General features: G+C 32.5%; 1 protein-coding gene across 4 annotated transcripts in view; it reads right to left on the bottom strand.

Annotated features, from left to right (window-relative positions):
* The window catches only part of LOC125073755 (endothelin-converting enzyme homolog), a 62,265-nt gene that overhangs the window by 936 nt on the left and 46,349 nt on the right, over positions 1–14,980 (bottom strand). For 3 of the 4 annotated variants that reach the window (XM_047684782.1, XM_047684780.1, XM_047684783.1), the window contains 12 exons: positions 8,300–8,465; positions 5,621–5,833; positions 4,546–4,759; positions 3,851–3,923; positions 3,093–3,413; positions 2,824–2,921; positions 2,345–2,508; positions 1,851–2,033; positions 1,543–1,704; positions 795–984; positions 481–611; positions 190–329 (listed from right to left, as the gene is read on the bottom strand). In XM_047684782.1, coding sequence (XP_047540738.1) covers positions 190–329; positions 481–611; positions 795–984; positions 1,543–1,704; positions 1,851–2,033; positions 2,345–2,508; positions 2,824–2,921; positions 3,093–3,413; positions 3,851–3,923; positions 4,546–4,759; positions 5,621–5,833; positions 8,300–8,465 — 2,055 coding nt within the window. The remainder of the gene's footprint in view (positions 1–189; positions 330–480; positions 612–794; positions 985–1,542; positions 1,705–1,850; positions 2,034–2,344; positions 2,509–2,823; positions 2,922–3,092; positions 3,414–3,850; positions 3,924–4,545; positions 4,760–5,620; positions 5,834–8,299; positions 8,466–14,980) is intronic. The other variant, XM_047684781.1, reaches the window with a different exon arrangement.

The raw sequence follows: 14,980 nt of genomic DNA, 5'->3' as shown, positions 1-14,980 counted from the left end.
GATAGCTGTATTAAATTAGGTTTGTATTGTTATTGTTGGTGTCCCTCATGGTTCATTATTGAGACCAGTACTCTATAACAGCTATATAAATGAGAAAAATTAAAAACTGTATAAAAATAAAGTTTAGATAAAATAAAATTCCGATCAGGGTAAATTTTTAGTGAATTCGGTACATTTTGTTTATATTACCTGTGCGAAAGATATAAAGAACAATTGACGATGATTGTATTTCAGTCCAGGTAATGTAAGATTGACTTTAGCGTTCTTGCTGTATTCAAGATAGGCGTGGAATGACGCTTTGAGACCGCCGTTGTCTGCTATATTTTCACCTGTAAATGGCAATGTTCATGTAATAATAATAATAATACTTAGACTATTATTATTATCAGATTATTGATAAAATATGAGTTATAATATTATTATTTGATCAATACTTTTCTAAATTTGTTTTGGTATTGTTAAGAAGGATTTGCAATTTACCGAGTGTTTGTTTGCCATTTAAATTCTGTCCCTCCATCTTGTATTTAGAGTATTGTTCTTGAATACATTCAGTTCGATGCTTAAATTTGCCAATAGTTGCGTTGTTCCACCAACGGTTAAGATTACCAAACCTAAAAAAGAATGATATGATCAGTGGTTATTCATAGTCGTCTGATAAATAACATATATATATACACATATATAATTTTTGTTTATCCTCTATCTATAATTACTACCTTTGCTTCATAATGATTTCAGAAGTTCGAGGATATGTATTAAAAAAATAAAAACTACTTTCTAAATTTGAAATTTACCTATCATACTCTCGCCCTTGATCGTCGAAAGCGTGTGTCAATTCGTGTCCCATAACGACTCCCATGGCGCCATAATTGACACTTTTCGGGTTATCGCCGTCATAGAACGGTAACTGAAGGATACCAGCTGGAAATACTATTTGATTCTTCGTTGGTGTGTAATATGCGTTGACGGTGGATGGGGTCATTCCTATGATAAAAATCACATTTAGAGGCATAATAAAGAAAAAAAATGAAAGCGCGTGTAACACTTGATGGACAAGAAGAAAATTATATTGTTTGTCTCTTTTGGTTACTGGTTCGCTTAAAAAAACTACAGGTCCTGAAGGTTCTGAGATAAACAGTTTTAATGTTTCTGTTGAAATTTTCAGCATCAGCCCCGAGGCTGGAAGTTGGATGTATTCAAACTGTGTAGTTGGTAAACACATTGCAAGTCGTTAGATCTGCGTTTGAACTCGCTCCGGACCTGTCAGATCGTCGTCCCATCGGACAACGGGAGCGATGGAATAAATTGTTATCCGTTATTGGACAAATTTGTGCGCTTTCCTAGTCAGTTCGTTGATCTCACCCGCAGACACTTATATTACCTAGTTTTGACTTGGTTCGCGAACCAGAGTGTCCTGGCAAGGGACTGGAATGAATCCAAGATAGGAGGCATAGCTCGGTTTATATTTAAAGCAGTGTCATGCCATGTTGTAATTCGTTTAACAGTCAATTAAAAAAATAGAGATATTATTATTATATTTACCCCATTTCGTTTTATTAACAGGCTGATCCAATTTACTGAGGTCGTGTTTAAGACTAAAAACGTTGAAAGCGATATTATTGGCGAAGTATTCGTTAGGCTTGACTTCCAACTCTTCGTACTGCTTGTCTAAATCTTCTTTGTTTAATATGTAGTCGGGAAACCCTAAAAATGATAATTTTTCATCTTTACTCAATACTAATGTTGTTTCACTGTTCAATGAACTATACAATTGTATAATTATGACTATTGTCTGTATATAAAAGTTTGCCTTAAATAATTAAACTTATTATATTAGTAGTATTGCTTACCTATCATGTCAGTGATAGCATCAGCCTTCGTTTCAGCTGCCTCTCTAGTTTCAGCGTCCATCCAATCCAGTTCTTTAAGATGTTTTTTAAAAGCTGCTCGTATATTATCTATCATTATTTCACCTTGCGTCTTTGCTTCACCATGAAATACTTCGCGGACAAACATTGCGCCCACAGCGAAACCTAAAATAAATAAATATTGCACAAAATTGATACGCGTCGTACGCATAATACTTCTATTAGCACAATTCAAATTCAAGCCAATTGTTGAATAAAATAAGATTATTGAATTAAGAACAAAGCTGATCCATGAAGAGAATGTAAAAGCAGGTCTGATTTAGTCTTGCAAAATATCGGAACTACATTAATTGATGAATACTTAAATACTGCTATCTCTTTTTAATGTGTGAAGTAAAAAAGGATATAAAATGTTTGTGGTATTTTTGTCAGTTTTAATTACTTTCCTAAGAGTGTATCACATAAGCAAGACTTACCAATAGCATTATTGGTATCAGTAACACAATAACGCCAAGATTCCTCCGTGCCTTCAGAACCAAAGAGGGCCTTCCTTAGAATTTTAGTGGCATCTCGGAAGGACTTGGACAAATAGGTGGAGAGAGATCTGGACACCTGCCACATCATGTAACTAGTGAGTGTTCTGAAATTTATGAAACAAACCTAGTTAATAATTACATATTTCGTGTTTAATCCTTAAAACAAGCAACAATTTTGAAATGTATAACGATTCTAAAAATATTCATATTAAAAATTATACAATTTTATAGAACAGTTATTAAAGTATACTTTCAGTATACTTTAATAACTGTTCCATAATTTTACATACATAATAAAGTTTTAAATCTACATTAAAACTGGTTTACGTTATGTTTTTGTAGAAAAATATCTTCACATACTTTTTTAGAAGTAAATTAAAAGAATAAATTGAAGAATTATACATAGTATATTAACTTACTTTTGGTCTTCCTCCGTTTTACTGTATTTTCTCAAAATTCTTGTTAGATTTTTAAAATATTCTGGAGCGTATACAACTATTCTTTCATTGTCAGGTATCTGCAAAACAAATTAGTTTAGTCAAGAACTTAATAAAAAACATTTTTTAATAAAATGTATTAAAACCTTAATATTTTATGGGGCAGTAAACGCCTCTAGTAGTTATAAACATTACTTTACTTCTGTGTCTAGTGAACTCTTCCTCAAAATGTTAATGTACAATGAACTTACACTTCTATTGACAAGTTTGAAGGCATCGTTAAAGAACATAGACCAATTCAGGAATGGTGCTTCTTTCTGCCACTGTTTCACGGTATACGGATTATATAATCCTTCTTCGTCCCTTCTATCCTCTGCCGGGATAGTTATATTAGCTAATTCGGATTCGAATAGAATTACTTTGTTCATCTGCACACGCGCTTCAGTTTTATTAGCTCCCAGTAAAACACAAATTCTGGTCATATAGTCTAAGTATGCATCAAGAACTTTCTTATGTGCAGTCCTGTTGAGATAATTGTCGCGGGTGGGCAGATTTAATCCACCTTGATCGAGCTGTGAATTTAAAAACATTTTTTATTTATTTTAAGAAGCTGTAACGGTCACTTTTGTGTAAATAGGCACTGCTAAAAGTGTAAACAACTCCTTGCGCCATCCGTGCAACGTCTACTATGGGATTTCAGATGTTATGTCTCTTGTGCCTGTAATTTTGCTTGCTTTCCCATCATTGAAGCCACAACAACAACAACACAGCTGTTATCGATAAAATAACTGATAAATGGACTAGACTCATTTTCAAAACCTACCACCGGTGAAATAATCGTATTTTAGTTTTCCATTGTTTTAAGTTAGTATTCACCGATGGAATGTTGCGAATTTAAACAGAATCATTTAAATAAAGGATCGCATTAAACAATTTGAAAAAAAAATAATATAATATTCAAATTTGGACATTCAAAAACTTCTTAGTCTTAATCCGAAAAATCACTTACAACGATGACGTGTTTAGATGAATTCCTGTCATCCTCTGTAACAGCCCAATTAAAAAGTCCACCTAAGTTGTATCTGAAAACGAAATAACTAAAATGAAGAGAATGTTTGAACATGTTAATATTTCTTTAAAGCTTAAACGTCCTATTAAATATCCATGGATCGTAAATTTACTATAGCAACATATACCAAAGTCATTGCTTGTTATAAACATTAGAAACGACTCCATTGTTATCGTTTACATTGCAAATAACATTGCAAATAAATTAGTATAAAGCGTACACGGCAATTTATGTAGACTGTTACTGTAATTGCTATCGGTCTGAGTCACTATTTATATCTCATTAAATGTCTTATGTATGTAATTTATTAAATAATCGATAATGACCGTTCTAAATAATCCGATTAATTATTTTAATCAAGTCTACAATGTGTGTGTACATCTCGTTAATGTGAACAGTGACGTATTTAACATTTCAATTTCGAGATGGGAGGAAATAAATCATCAGAATTGCATCTAATATATATATTCCTCGATATTTTACTTCACTGCAAAGCACGAGGTGAACCATAAATACTAGTTAGGTAAATGAGAACTCAAAGGTGCCTAGGTTTAAGTCAGCAATCTTTGATTCAAGTGTTCTGGACTATTAGTCTTGGAAGTTAAATGTGTGGGAATTATCGTTTTATGTCTTACGTGTTCTGCACATCTTGAAGCAACTTCTGTAAGTCCCATTTGTGCTGTTTGATCAATGTGTTCGGTAGTATGTGCCAACCACCTAACTTCTTTATAATATTCACTAGCGGCTTCTCTCCTAATTTCTCTATTGTTTCGTTCGTATCTATACACGCGTCATAATAAACACGTGCCTTGGCTTCTGCGTCTGACGGATCAGTTATGTTGATTTTTTCTGCAATAACAAGTCGTTTTTGAATCTCTATAATAAAATTAACTCAGTTTTCCTTGTTACGATTTTTTTTTCAATGATATCTAATATAATACAAAAATTTAGGTATACGTTTAGCACGTAACAAACATAGGAAATAATATATATAACAATACAATCAACACTTCTTAAAAAATAATGTACAGGAATATCACCTGTAAAATATTTGATAAGAAGGCAAAGATCGCGTGAAAACTTTTAATCAATACCGTACGAACCTTTTTACGCATGTGCAATTCCATTATAAGCCTTATAACTATGTTACATTGGACTAAATATGCTACAAAAATATTTGCTAGATTTTTTCTGAAAATCGGTTGTGTGACAAATAAATTTGCAATGAGATTCTAATTCTATAAAAATAAGCGATCGTGAGTCGAAACTTATCATAATAAAGTAAGAAAATATTTAACAAATTTTGCAAATAAAATGTTAATTCATATTCCATTTTGTTTGTAACATATTTTTATATATTATAGCTGAGATATTGTATGTTAATAAAATAAAAATAACATTACAATAAATCAAGTGTCACATTGTTTCGTTTTAAAGTAATAGCGAAACGGGAAAGTGGAATGATTCATGTCCAAAGGCTTTGTTCCCATTTAAGGAGACATTTTTGAGGATTTTCAAGAGTGCTCTACTGTTATAAAATTTAACGATTCATATATCTGCAATAGAATTTGAGGTGACACATGCAGACGGTTTTCTTCTTCGCAAACTTGTCCTCCTTTTGTGAAAATTCATTACAAAATACTTAACGGTACTTAATTTTATTTTACAATTTTTTTTTTTTATGAGTAATGCAAAATCTCAAGCCGTTACCTATTGCCGATCTGATGATAAGTTGATTCTGAAGTTCGATTTTACTGAAGATTCCCCAGCTGGATTTACCCTCGGGTATCGGATTGTTTCTGATCCAACCTCCGCATGCGAAGTCGTAGAAGTCTTCACAGGGATCCTGAGTTTCGTCAAGAGCTCTGATAACTTCACTCGCTGTGTAGATACAAGAACTAGACAAACAGACACTGCTCTCTTCTGAAAAGATTCCAAATTATTTGTTACTCCGCGTTTTATATTCGTAAGAATTTTAAAATAGCAGTAGTAGAAATTATTTAATTAGTATTTATGTTTGGGCCCAAAAAAATGCACTAGTTATTTTATGTAAGGGTGTTTAGGCTGGCTTATTTATGCATATTATAAGATAAATTATTAAATCGTTCTATAAGCTAACAATTTTACCGACTTACTGTTTACAAAGTAAATAAAAAAAGGCTAATAAGTATCGCTTTTAAGAATGATGAAGTACCAGCAAATTAAATATTTATGGGTCGGCTTTGAGCAAAGCTCAGTAGGTATGTAGCACCCATTCATAATGGGAATACCACTACCGCTAAACACTAATACTTGGTATTGTTGTATTCTAGTAAAAAGTTTTGAGTGAATCGGTGTAGCTCCAGGCACAATGGTCATAATAACTTATTTAGCTTCCCTACCTATTACAAATACATAAAAAAAACAATAGTATATTTTCGTTATGATCAACATAAGAAAAAAATGTTTACAGTGCGATGTTACTTTACAGTAAACAACACTATAAAATGATGTGTGAGGTTATAACGAAATGTTTTCTCAGCGATCGTACACAAGCTTATTATTTAGGCAAACTACTGTATAGTTTGCCTAAATAATGAACTGATCCAAAAAATATCGTTTATAACATCTCGCCTACATTTTTTTAACTATTCTGGCAGTATTTTTTACTTAGTTCAAAACATATAACAGCACTTTAAATGTAATTTTAAAAGTCATGAGAATCATATTTAAAATTGTGGGCGTTGTCGCCAACTCCGCACTAGTCTTGCCTTTTGGGTCAATTGGTTTACATTTGTAATATAAGAGCTATAAAGTTACTGGGTTCGGCATTTGATGGGTTGGGTCCAACAGATCGATATAACATATAACAATGACCAATGACATACAATAATAACTACACAGAATCCTTGTTAATATTGCGAAATCCCTGTCTGTTACCTCTTAGATCGCTGTACCGATTTTGATGAAATATATTGATAGTCTGAGATCCGGGGTAGGACGGGTGCTTTTTGTATTTCGAGGAGGAAATGTTATAATGTGGGTGCTAAAGTTTTATCTATTTCGAACAGGTAACTGCGTCCTCGGCTAGTACCAATATAATTATACATGTAAATAAAACGGAATTAATTCAGCTAATGTAATTGTTATAAAAACGGAAATAAAAATTAATTAAAAAAGCGAAAGGTTCGTATATTTGTTTTTTTATTACTCAACACGTTTGAACGACTGGAATCAAATGAATTTTGGTTTAGTTTGCTTTACGTCGATTGGATCTATAGCCTATTCCAACCACAAAGAGGAATAATGAACGAATAAAGTGAACAGAATTCATTGATATCGATTTGATCGATAACGTTGGTCGAAATCTTGATTATTCCTTGGTATTTATTATGGACTAGCTGTGCCCGCGTTAGAAATTAGCAAAAAAAAATAAATGACTTCTTATTACATCAGCTATCTACCAGTGAAAGTCCCGTCCTATCCGGTCTAGAGATTAGCTGGAACAATCAGATAGACAGACAGGTAAAAAAAAGTAGTCTTCCTTCGGTCTCAAGCTTGCTTCATATCAAATTTCAAATTCGTTTAAGTTTTTATTATTATTATTATCCATTCCAATGTTAATCTGACTGTCTTTAGTATTATTTTTACTTTATATTTAATTATTAATTTCTGTCAATTTCAAATATATCTGCAGAAATTTTATTGATTTGTTTATTAAAAAAGTTGAACTTTTTATTTAAGAATTACGTAACAGTTTGTTTCCCATATAAAATAAAGACAAAAATATTTTCACAAATTCCACGTGTGACAGCCAGACAGACAGCTAGTCCGTTATAAAACAATTCCAATGTTGTCCAATATAGTACGACATTTTGACAAATTGAATTAGAATTAACTATAGGCATTACCATATCTGAATACGAACGGCTCTAAATTTTCGTGTAACGTGATCTAATAAACACGGGGTGACGTTGAGACTGCGATGACCTTCGTAACAGCCCCGAGGCTCGTTTATATTTCACTTAGCCCGACGCTTTACGACATAATAAACTATATTGTTTTCTTTCCATCTCAATTAGGTATAATTTTCGTTATATATACCAATAAATAAATATGTCTGTCTGTGAATAAATATCGCATGTACATATACTTTTATTAATATATCAAATTTCCTGACGATCGGTCGAGTAATCAAGACGTGAAAACATAACAAAGCAACAAACACACTTTACCATTTATTGTATTAATTACTATTACTTAAATAAAAATGAGTATAACAACGTTAATTAATAATCAAATGATAAAGTTTACTGAAATTGTTATATTTCATAGAAAATATTAATTATATCATACGAAATTAAATACTTAACCCCTAAATATTTGTATATATAAAGTTCAAGATCTCACCTTTATGCTCAGGTTGGTAGCACGGCGGTACTGGAATATACGACGGACCACGTAGAGTCAGCAGAACGGATATAGTCAATAGTACAACTACGAGAAGGATAGCACTCGTTACGAGAAGCACTCTTTCTAGCTTGGTTCTCTGATGCCATCCTATAAACGAAACGCCCTGTAACAAGGAAATAATATTCTAATTAGATATAGTTTAAACTCAAACTCAAATTTGTAAACGGGTTTTTGTAAACGGCTGAAATTTGACGGTACTTGTTGAAGCTTTCTGGTGTGCGCAAACACATGTGCACAAAACATGCAAATTTGTGTATTACGAATCGAAACGTAATCGTTGCCTTGCTACTAAGCTTTTCTAAAAATACGATTGTAAAGGAATGTTCTCAAAAACGCGCGGGGTAAGACCGAAAAGAATACAAAGAGTCGGAAGTTAACAGAGTCGATTCACTGTCAATTTTCCTAATAAACATATGTAGATTCATAAGATTTTTTCCCATAAAACATACGGCTTTTCGGATTTTTCATGCCGAATGTTTTACGGTTTTCCTCGTTTTTTAATTTTATCTCATAAACAAATTCATAATTATGTTATTTATTTAAAAATATATCGACGAAAAAAATCGATTTTTTCGATTTTAGAGTATCGATATCTCGGAAATTATCGAAATCGTGGCCCTCCAGATTCGGATTTATGACGTATCGATAGAATCTACGAGTGACACTGACACTGGCTATTTTAAATTCAATTCATTATTCAATCAAGACAGTCGTGTCTTTTAATTTTATTTATGTAAAAAAATGTCGTTATTGAGTTAAGAAGTTCGAATTGCTATTAAGAATTTATTAATATTTTTAAATTCTTAATCAACTTAATTTATGATAAGTGGTTTCTTTTCTTACTTATTTTCGCGTGCGCCACTTCGAGATTCCTTTATTCTACTATTGTTCGTTTCATTGTAAAGGCACGGAGTCTTTTGTATTATAAATTAACTATTACCTAAATATATTCAATTAGTTTACTAAATTAGTATTTACAAATTACCGTAACATATAATGATAACAGTATGAAAATCAGTCTTAGTCATGTTTGTCCGCCCCCGCCATTAAAGCGTGATTCATTAATTTAGAAATCGCATTTTGATGATGTACAAACTTATAGTAACTACTCAAAAACCACGTTCAACGTAACTCTAAAACAATTTGATGTACCAAACGATTCGTTAAATATTTCAATGTTAAATCAGGTAACAGTTACCTATAAACGTTGTAAGGGTTCAACAATGCAGTCATCTTCCATCGAATGTCAAATCAATGGTGACAGAAAAAGAGGAATCAGTTTTAACTGAACACCCGCTAAATATCGTCGTTTTTATTTACTTATTTATCCATAGGTACACAAACAGAATACAATCAGAACATACATTAAAATTACGTACTTATACAATTTTGAGCTAGATTACATTCCTAAGCATGTGTACACGGCTTACTCATTAGAATTATATTCATACAGTCAGGGCTTTTATATATAATAATTAAATCAAAAATAAAAAAAACACAGTAAATATTTAAAAAAAAATAAATTAAAATGATGTAATATTAACACAAAAACTATCTAAATAATATTTTATACTCATCATTATTAAACTAATAATACATTCATTCATTCATTTGAATTATAAGACTAAGAAAATAAATTAAATTCAAACAATACAATTATCGAAAAATTAAAATTAAAACAAAAGGTTGATAAGTGTATCACTATTTTTATCGGTTACTCGATCGTAATCGCTTTAAACTTGACCGAATGCGCTGTAAACAAGATCAAAAGATTCTGTATAGCACATTAAATGTTTTGTAGGTCACTTTGCTAAATTTAATCGATGTTGTTGTTAGCCTGAACTAAAAAAGGCCCGTAAACTACCGGAGGCAATCGTCTTTCTCTTCTTAAGAAGAATGTTTAGGCGTTATTCTAAAATGATTCCTCTAAATTCCAATGGTTACGTTAACGTTATAATTCAGTTCACTTTGTGGTACGACTTTGTACAAGCCGGCTTTCTATCGCCAGACATTAATTCGTGTTGTGTTCAAGTTTGAAGAGTGAGTAAACAGTGAAGAATCTACATTAAACGAATTTGTCATGAAGAAAATCATGGATTGTATTTGTTTATAAAGGATAACAAGTACCGTTTAACGAAAAAATAAACTTAACAAATATTATATAATTTGTATTTTTTTTTTGCTGTCTCTACTCTTAGTCGTCCTACGCACACAAAGATATCTTATAAACACGAGCGTCACCCATACTAATGCAAGCTGATTATTGTTAAGCGTGGAAGGGCGCGCTTTCGTAAATAAATAAAATAAGTAGCAATCGCAAAGTTTTGTGGGTATTAATTAACAATGCAGGATTTATATCAATACAACACGTTTCCTCACACTGTTTTCTTTGAAAGCAGATCATGATAATTATAATAGTGCTTACTCAGATTTGATTCTCCGATCGTTACATAAGATCCATACCATTTTGCAAATGTATTAAATAAAGCATTTTACTTTATCTTTTAATTTGTAAAGGAGTAACTTCAGAGTTTTTTTTTATACTTCTCGATTTAATCATATCCAACAAGTGAAATAAAGTGAAGTTTACGAATAGATTTACATTAATATATTATCACCTGATTCAGACAAGTTAAATACCTATTATGATTCTGACTATTAATTTATTGTCTATCTTAACTCCCTCCGGCATAGACCCTACTCATACAAAGTCATCTGACGTACTGTCAAAGATAATACATACTAGACTAAATACGTAGACAATGAGATTTAGACATAGATAATTTTACTGCTTTTTACTAATTTCATATATTTTTAAAATCATTATATATGATTTTTCTTTAAATACCGCACTAGTATTGAAACGCAGTACGTGTACTGATTACCAGTTTTCATATAAGACGCGATGACAGATTAAGACATACGTAACTTGCCCTTCGATCCTGCAATTATATTCGCCTTATTATGCATTTGCATAGTCATATTGATTAGACGTGTAATTATGATTTATACACCTATTACGCTCTGCGGTGTTATTGTGGAAGAATTTCGTATAACATAGGCGAGGCTACCTCATCGGTCTTGCGGCTAAATATAAGGACGCAGATCCCAAGGTTTTAGAGTCGTTTTTAAACCTCCTGCAAAATTCCCATTGCTGGGCTAAGACCTCTCCCTTTGAGGAGAAGGTATGGAGCATATTCCACCACGCTGCTCCAATGCGGGTTGGTGGAATACAAATGTAGTAGAATATCGTTGAAATTAAACACATGCAGGTTTCCTCACGATGTTTTCCTTCACCGCCGAGCACAAGATAAATTATAAACACTAAAAAAAAACAATAAAATAATATATTGGGTTTTTCTTATGATTTTTTTTTCAGTAAAAGTTTCAATTTTGAATGTAGGAAATGTGGCACACCCGTGCCTCGAAATAAAGCCGTTGGTTATCCGCATGGAGTCTTTCCGGTCGTGATGCTGAACACATATGCACTATGATAGGATCGGACGATTTTGATACGTGTAAAATTCAAATATTATAATTATTTAATAAACAGTTGTACATCACTTTATAACATTTCACGAACGTATTCAACGTTGAGTTTACAGTTTAATTGTGCAATACTGTTTTGTAACAAAATAAATCACTTCGCATCTCACTCGTGTGATGTTGAAAACCGATTAACAATGACACCATGGATATCTAAGGTGATATTTTAAATATTATAATGATCATGGACTGGACATGGACATTGTATAACTTGTTTTTTATAGAATTTCTAGTTTGTTCTTAGAGAATGACTATTCTAGATAATTATTAATTAGTGTAAAAGTTATTATTTCTTCGAAAAAGATATAAAAAAAAAATTTGGACAACACCACATACATTACTCTGATCCCAATGTAAGTAGCTAAAGAACTTGTGTTAAAGAAATCAGAAGTAACGACGGTACCACACACACCCAGACCCAAGACAACATGGGAAACTAATGAACTTTTTTCTACATCGACTCGGCCGGGAATCGAACCCGGGACCTCGGAGTGGCGTACCCATGAAAACAGGTGTACACACTATGTGTATTACGGAGGTCGTCAAAATCGGAAGATGAACAGTACTCATTTATAATAAATATTCTAGTTTATACATAACATTATTACTATTATGTAAATGTTTTTATATAATTTTAATTAATGTTAATAATTGCGCCATTAATTAAAATAATATTATAAACCATTTCTCTATGTTCCGAGCCTAATTAAGTATTCTTTGAAGATCACAAATCGTCACAAGGTGATCTGCGTTGTACCCGCGTGTATCTTTACTGACAACCCCGTAGGTCATAGCGTGATGTTTTATAAATATACAGCCTTTTCTAACCATAAGAGGAATAAAGATAAATAAATTACTTTAACATTGAATTCACGTTATATCATTGAGATCTTGAATAAAATCTATTACATTCATTTTGAAATCGCGAAGAAATTGACGTTTGATTTATGTGGAATTTTGGAATTAAATTAGTTATAAGTAATTAAGCAGAATATTATTAATAAAGATATATTAAACAAGAACTATTTGTAATGCACAATATAGCAGAGTTATTAGCAATCGCACGAAATAGTTAAACGTAGGCAACGTTGATTTTAAAAGCATCGACGTTTGTAGGCGGACGGGCAAATGTTCCACCTGCTGGTAAATAGTTACTACGCCCATACACGTTGACGCTTTAAGAAATATACACCATTCCTTGAGGCGAGATGACCTAGTGGTTAACTGATGATTGCTAGTGCAAACTAAGGCTAGCACCACGGAATTTTCATGTGCTTCAGTTGTGTTTATTATTCATATCCCGCTTGGCGATGAAGAAAAACATTGTGAGGAAATCTGTATTTGTCTAATTTCAATGAAATTCTGCCACATGTGTATCCAGCAATCCGCATTGGAGCAACGTAGCGGAATAAGCCCAACCTCAAAAAGGAGAGGAGGTCTAGCCCAGCAGTGGGACAATATTTTTTTGCCTGTAGTTACACAGATTTCAAACTACAAACCGAAACTCAACAATACCAAAAAAATATGAATTAGATTATATTTTGTTAATCTACCACGATCATTTAACGTGAAGCTGCGTCTTTGTGAGTGAACCGATCTATAATGATAACAGTATTCAAGGTTTATTTTTATAGAAGGAGAGCTGGTTAAATTTTTGCGCATGGGATCAGAATTGCGATCGAATGGGGACATGCCGTTAGCATTTTTACCACAATTCCACGCGGATTGGTACAGTAAGTATTTCTAATTTTGATTTTTTACATATGTTACCGGACCGTTGGTTTATAATAAATCTAAGGCGTTTTGTAAACTGTCGGAAAATTATGAACGGTTATTGTTTTTCAAATAACGAACCAATTTGATTTCCATTATAAGCAAGCTAATTTCAAAATAAACAAAATAAAAAATGTTTATTTCATGACTTAAAAAAATATTTGCGTTACGTCATTTCGAATCCCCAATTAAGTAAAGAATTTACCTTTTATTATAAATTATATATTCTACTGCCAAGCAGAAATACTTAGTATGGTTATGATCCGGTTTGAAGGGTGAGTGAGCTAGAGCGACTACAGGCACATGGATCTCTATGGGCGGTGCTGAATACCGACTACCTGGTGGTCCATTTGTCCGTCCACCTGCTTATATCCGTTGAAATATAAAGGTCTGTAACACTGAGCAAACGCTTCTTCGACCATATTCCGTATATTACCTAACGCCTCCCCCCTTATACCTACGCCTAAGCTAAGCCACGAATGGAAACAAGTCAGAGTCAGTCTTCCATGCTCCACAATTTTAACTTTATTATTGTAACTGAACGAAATAAGCTAACCTAAAATTTTCCGATAGCTTAAAATTAGTCTAGATTCATATTAACTACAGAGAGAGAGAGATCATTACAGTTTTATGGTCACATACACAAATTTAATTTTTTGCTTAAACAAACTCCTTATACCTTATTTCCGTGGCGTTTGGGGTCAAATATTGCAATTGCAATTATCCCTCTTCCAAACATCTTTTCCCTCTCTTTCTCTTTATCTCTTTCTAGCATATACAGTTTAAAATAATATTATTGAAAGTAATTTGTTATTATTTTAATTCCCAAGAGATTCCACTATCATTTTATTCCTTGTCATTTAAATATTCAATTTTAGGGTTAGATACGTTTTTATAGGTGGACGAGCAAATGGGCCACCTGATGGTAAGTAGTCACCACAGCCCATATACAATGGCTCTGTAAGAAATATTAACCATTCTTTACATCGCCAATGCGCCACCAACCTTGGGAATTAAGATGTTATGTCCCCTTTGCCTGCTACACAGGATCAGTCACCCTTCAATAACAATACTGATGTTAACGTACCAAGACGGGCTTTGACAAATCCGTACTACCAAGCGACCATAATTCTGACGTTACCCCCATAATTCTACATATATCTATCGTATGTATATAATAAGTAAATTAAGAACAAGGTTACATTCGATATGACCAAGTCACATTCAAATAGAAACAGATGCTCCGTTTATCATTCTATAAATAGTATTAAACATAGTCCGTTCACTTGTGTCTTTGTG

The sequence above is a fragment of the Vanessa atalanta genome, chromosome 25 (assembly GCF_905147765.1).
Source record: "Vanessa atalanta chromosome 25, ilVanAtal1.2, whole genome shotgun sequence".
NCBI lineage: Eukaryota > Metazoa > Arthropoda > Insecta > Lepidoptera > Nymphalidae > Vanessa > Vanessa atalanta.
This window is presented reverse-complemented; position numbering and strand designations above follow the sequence as displayed.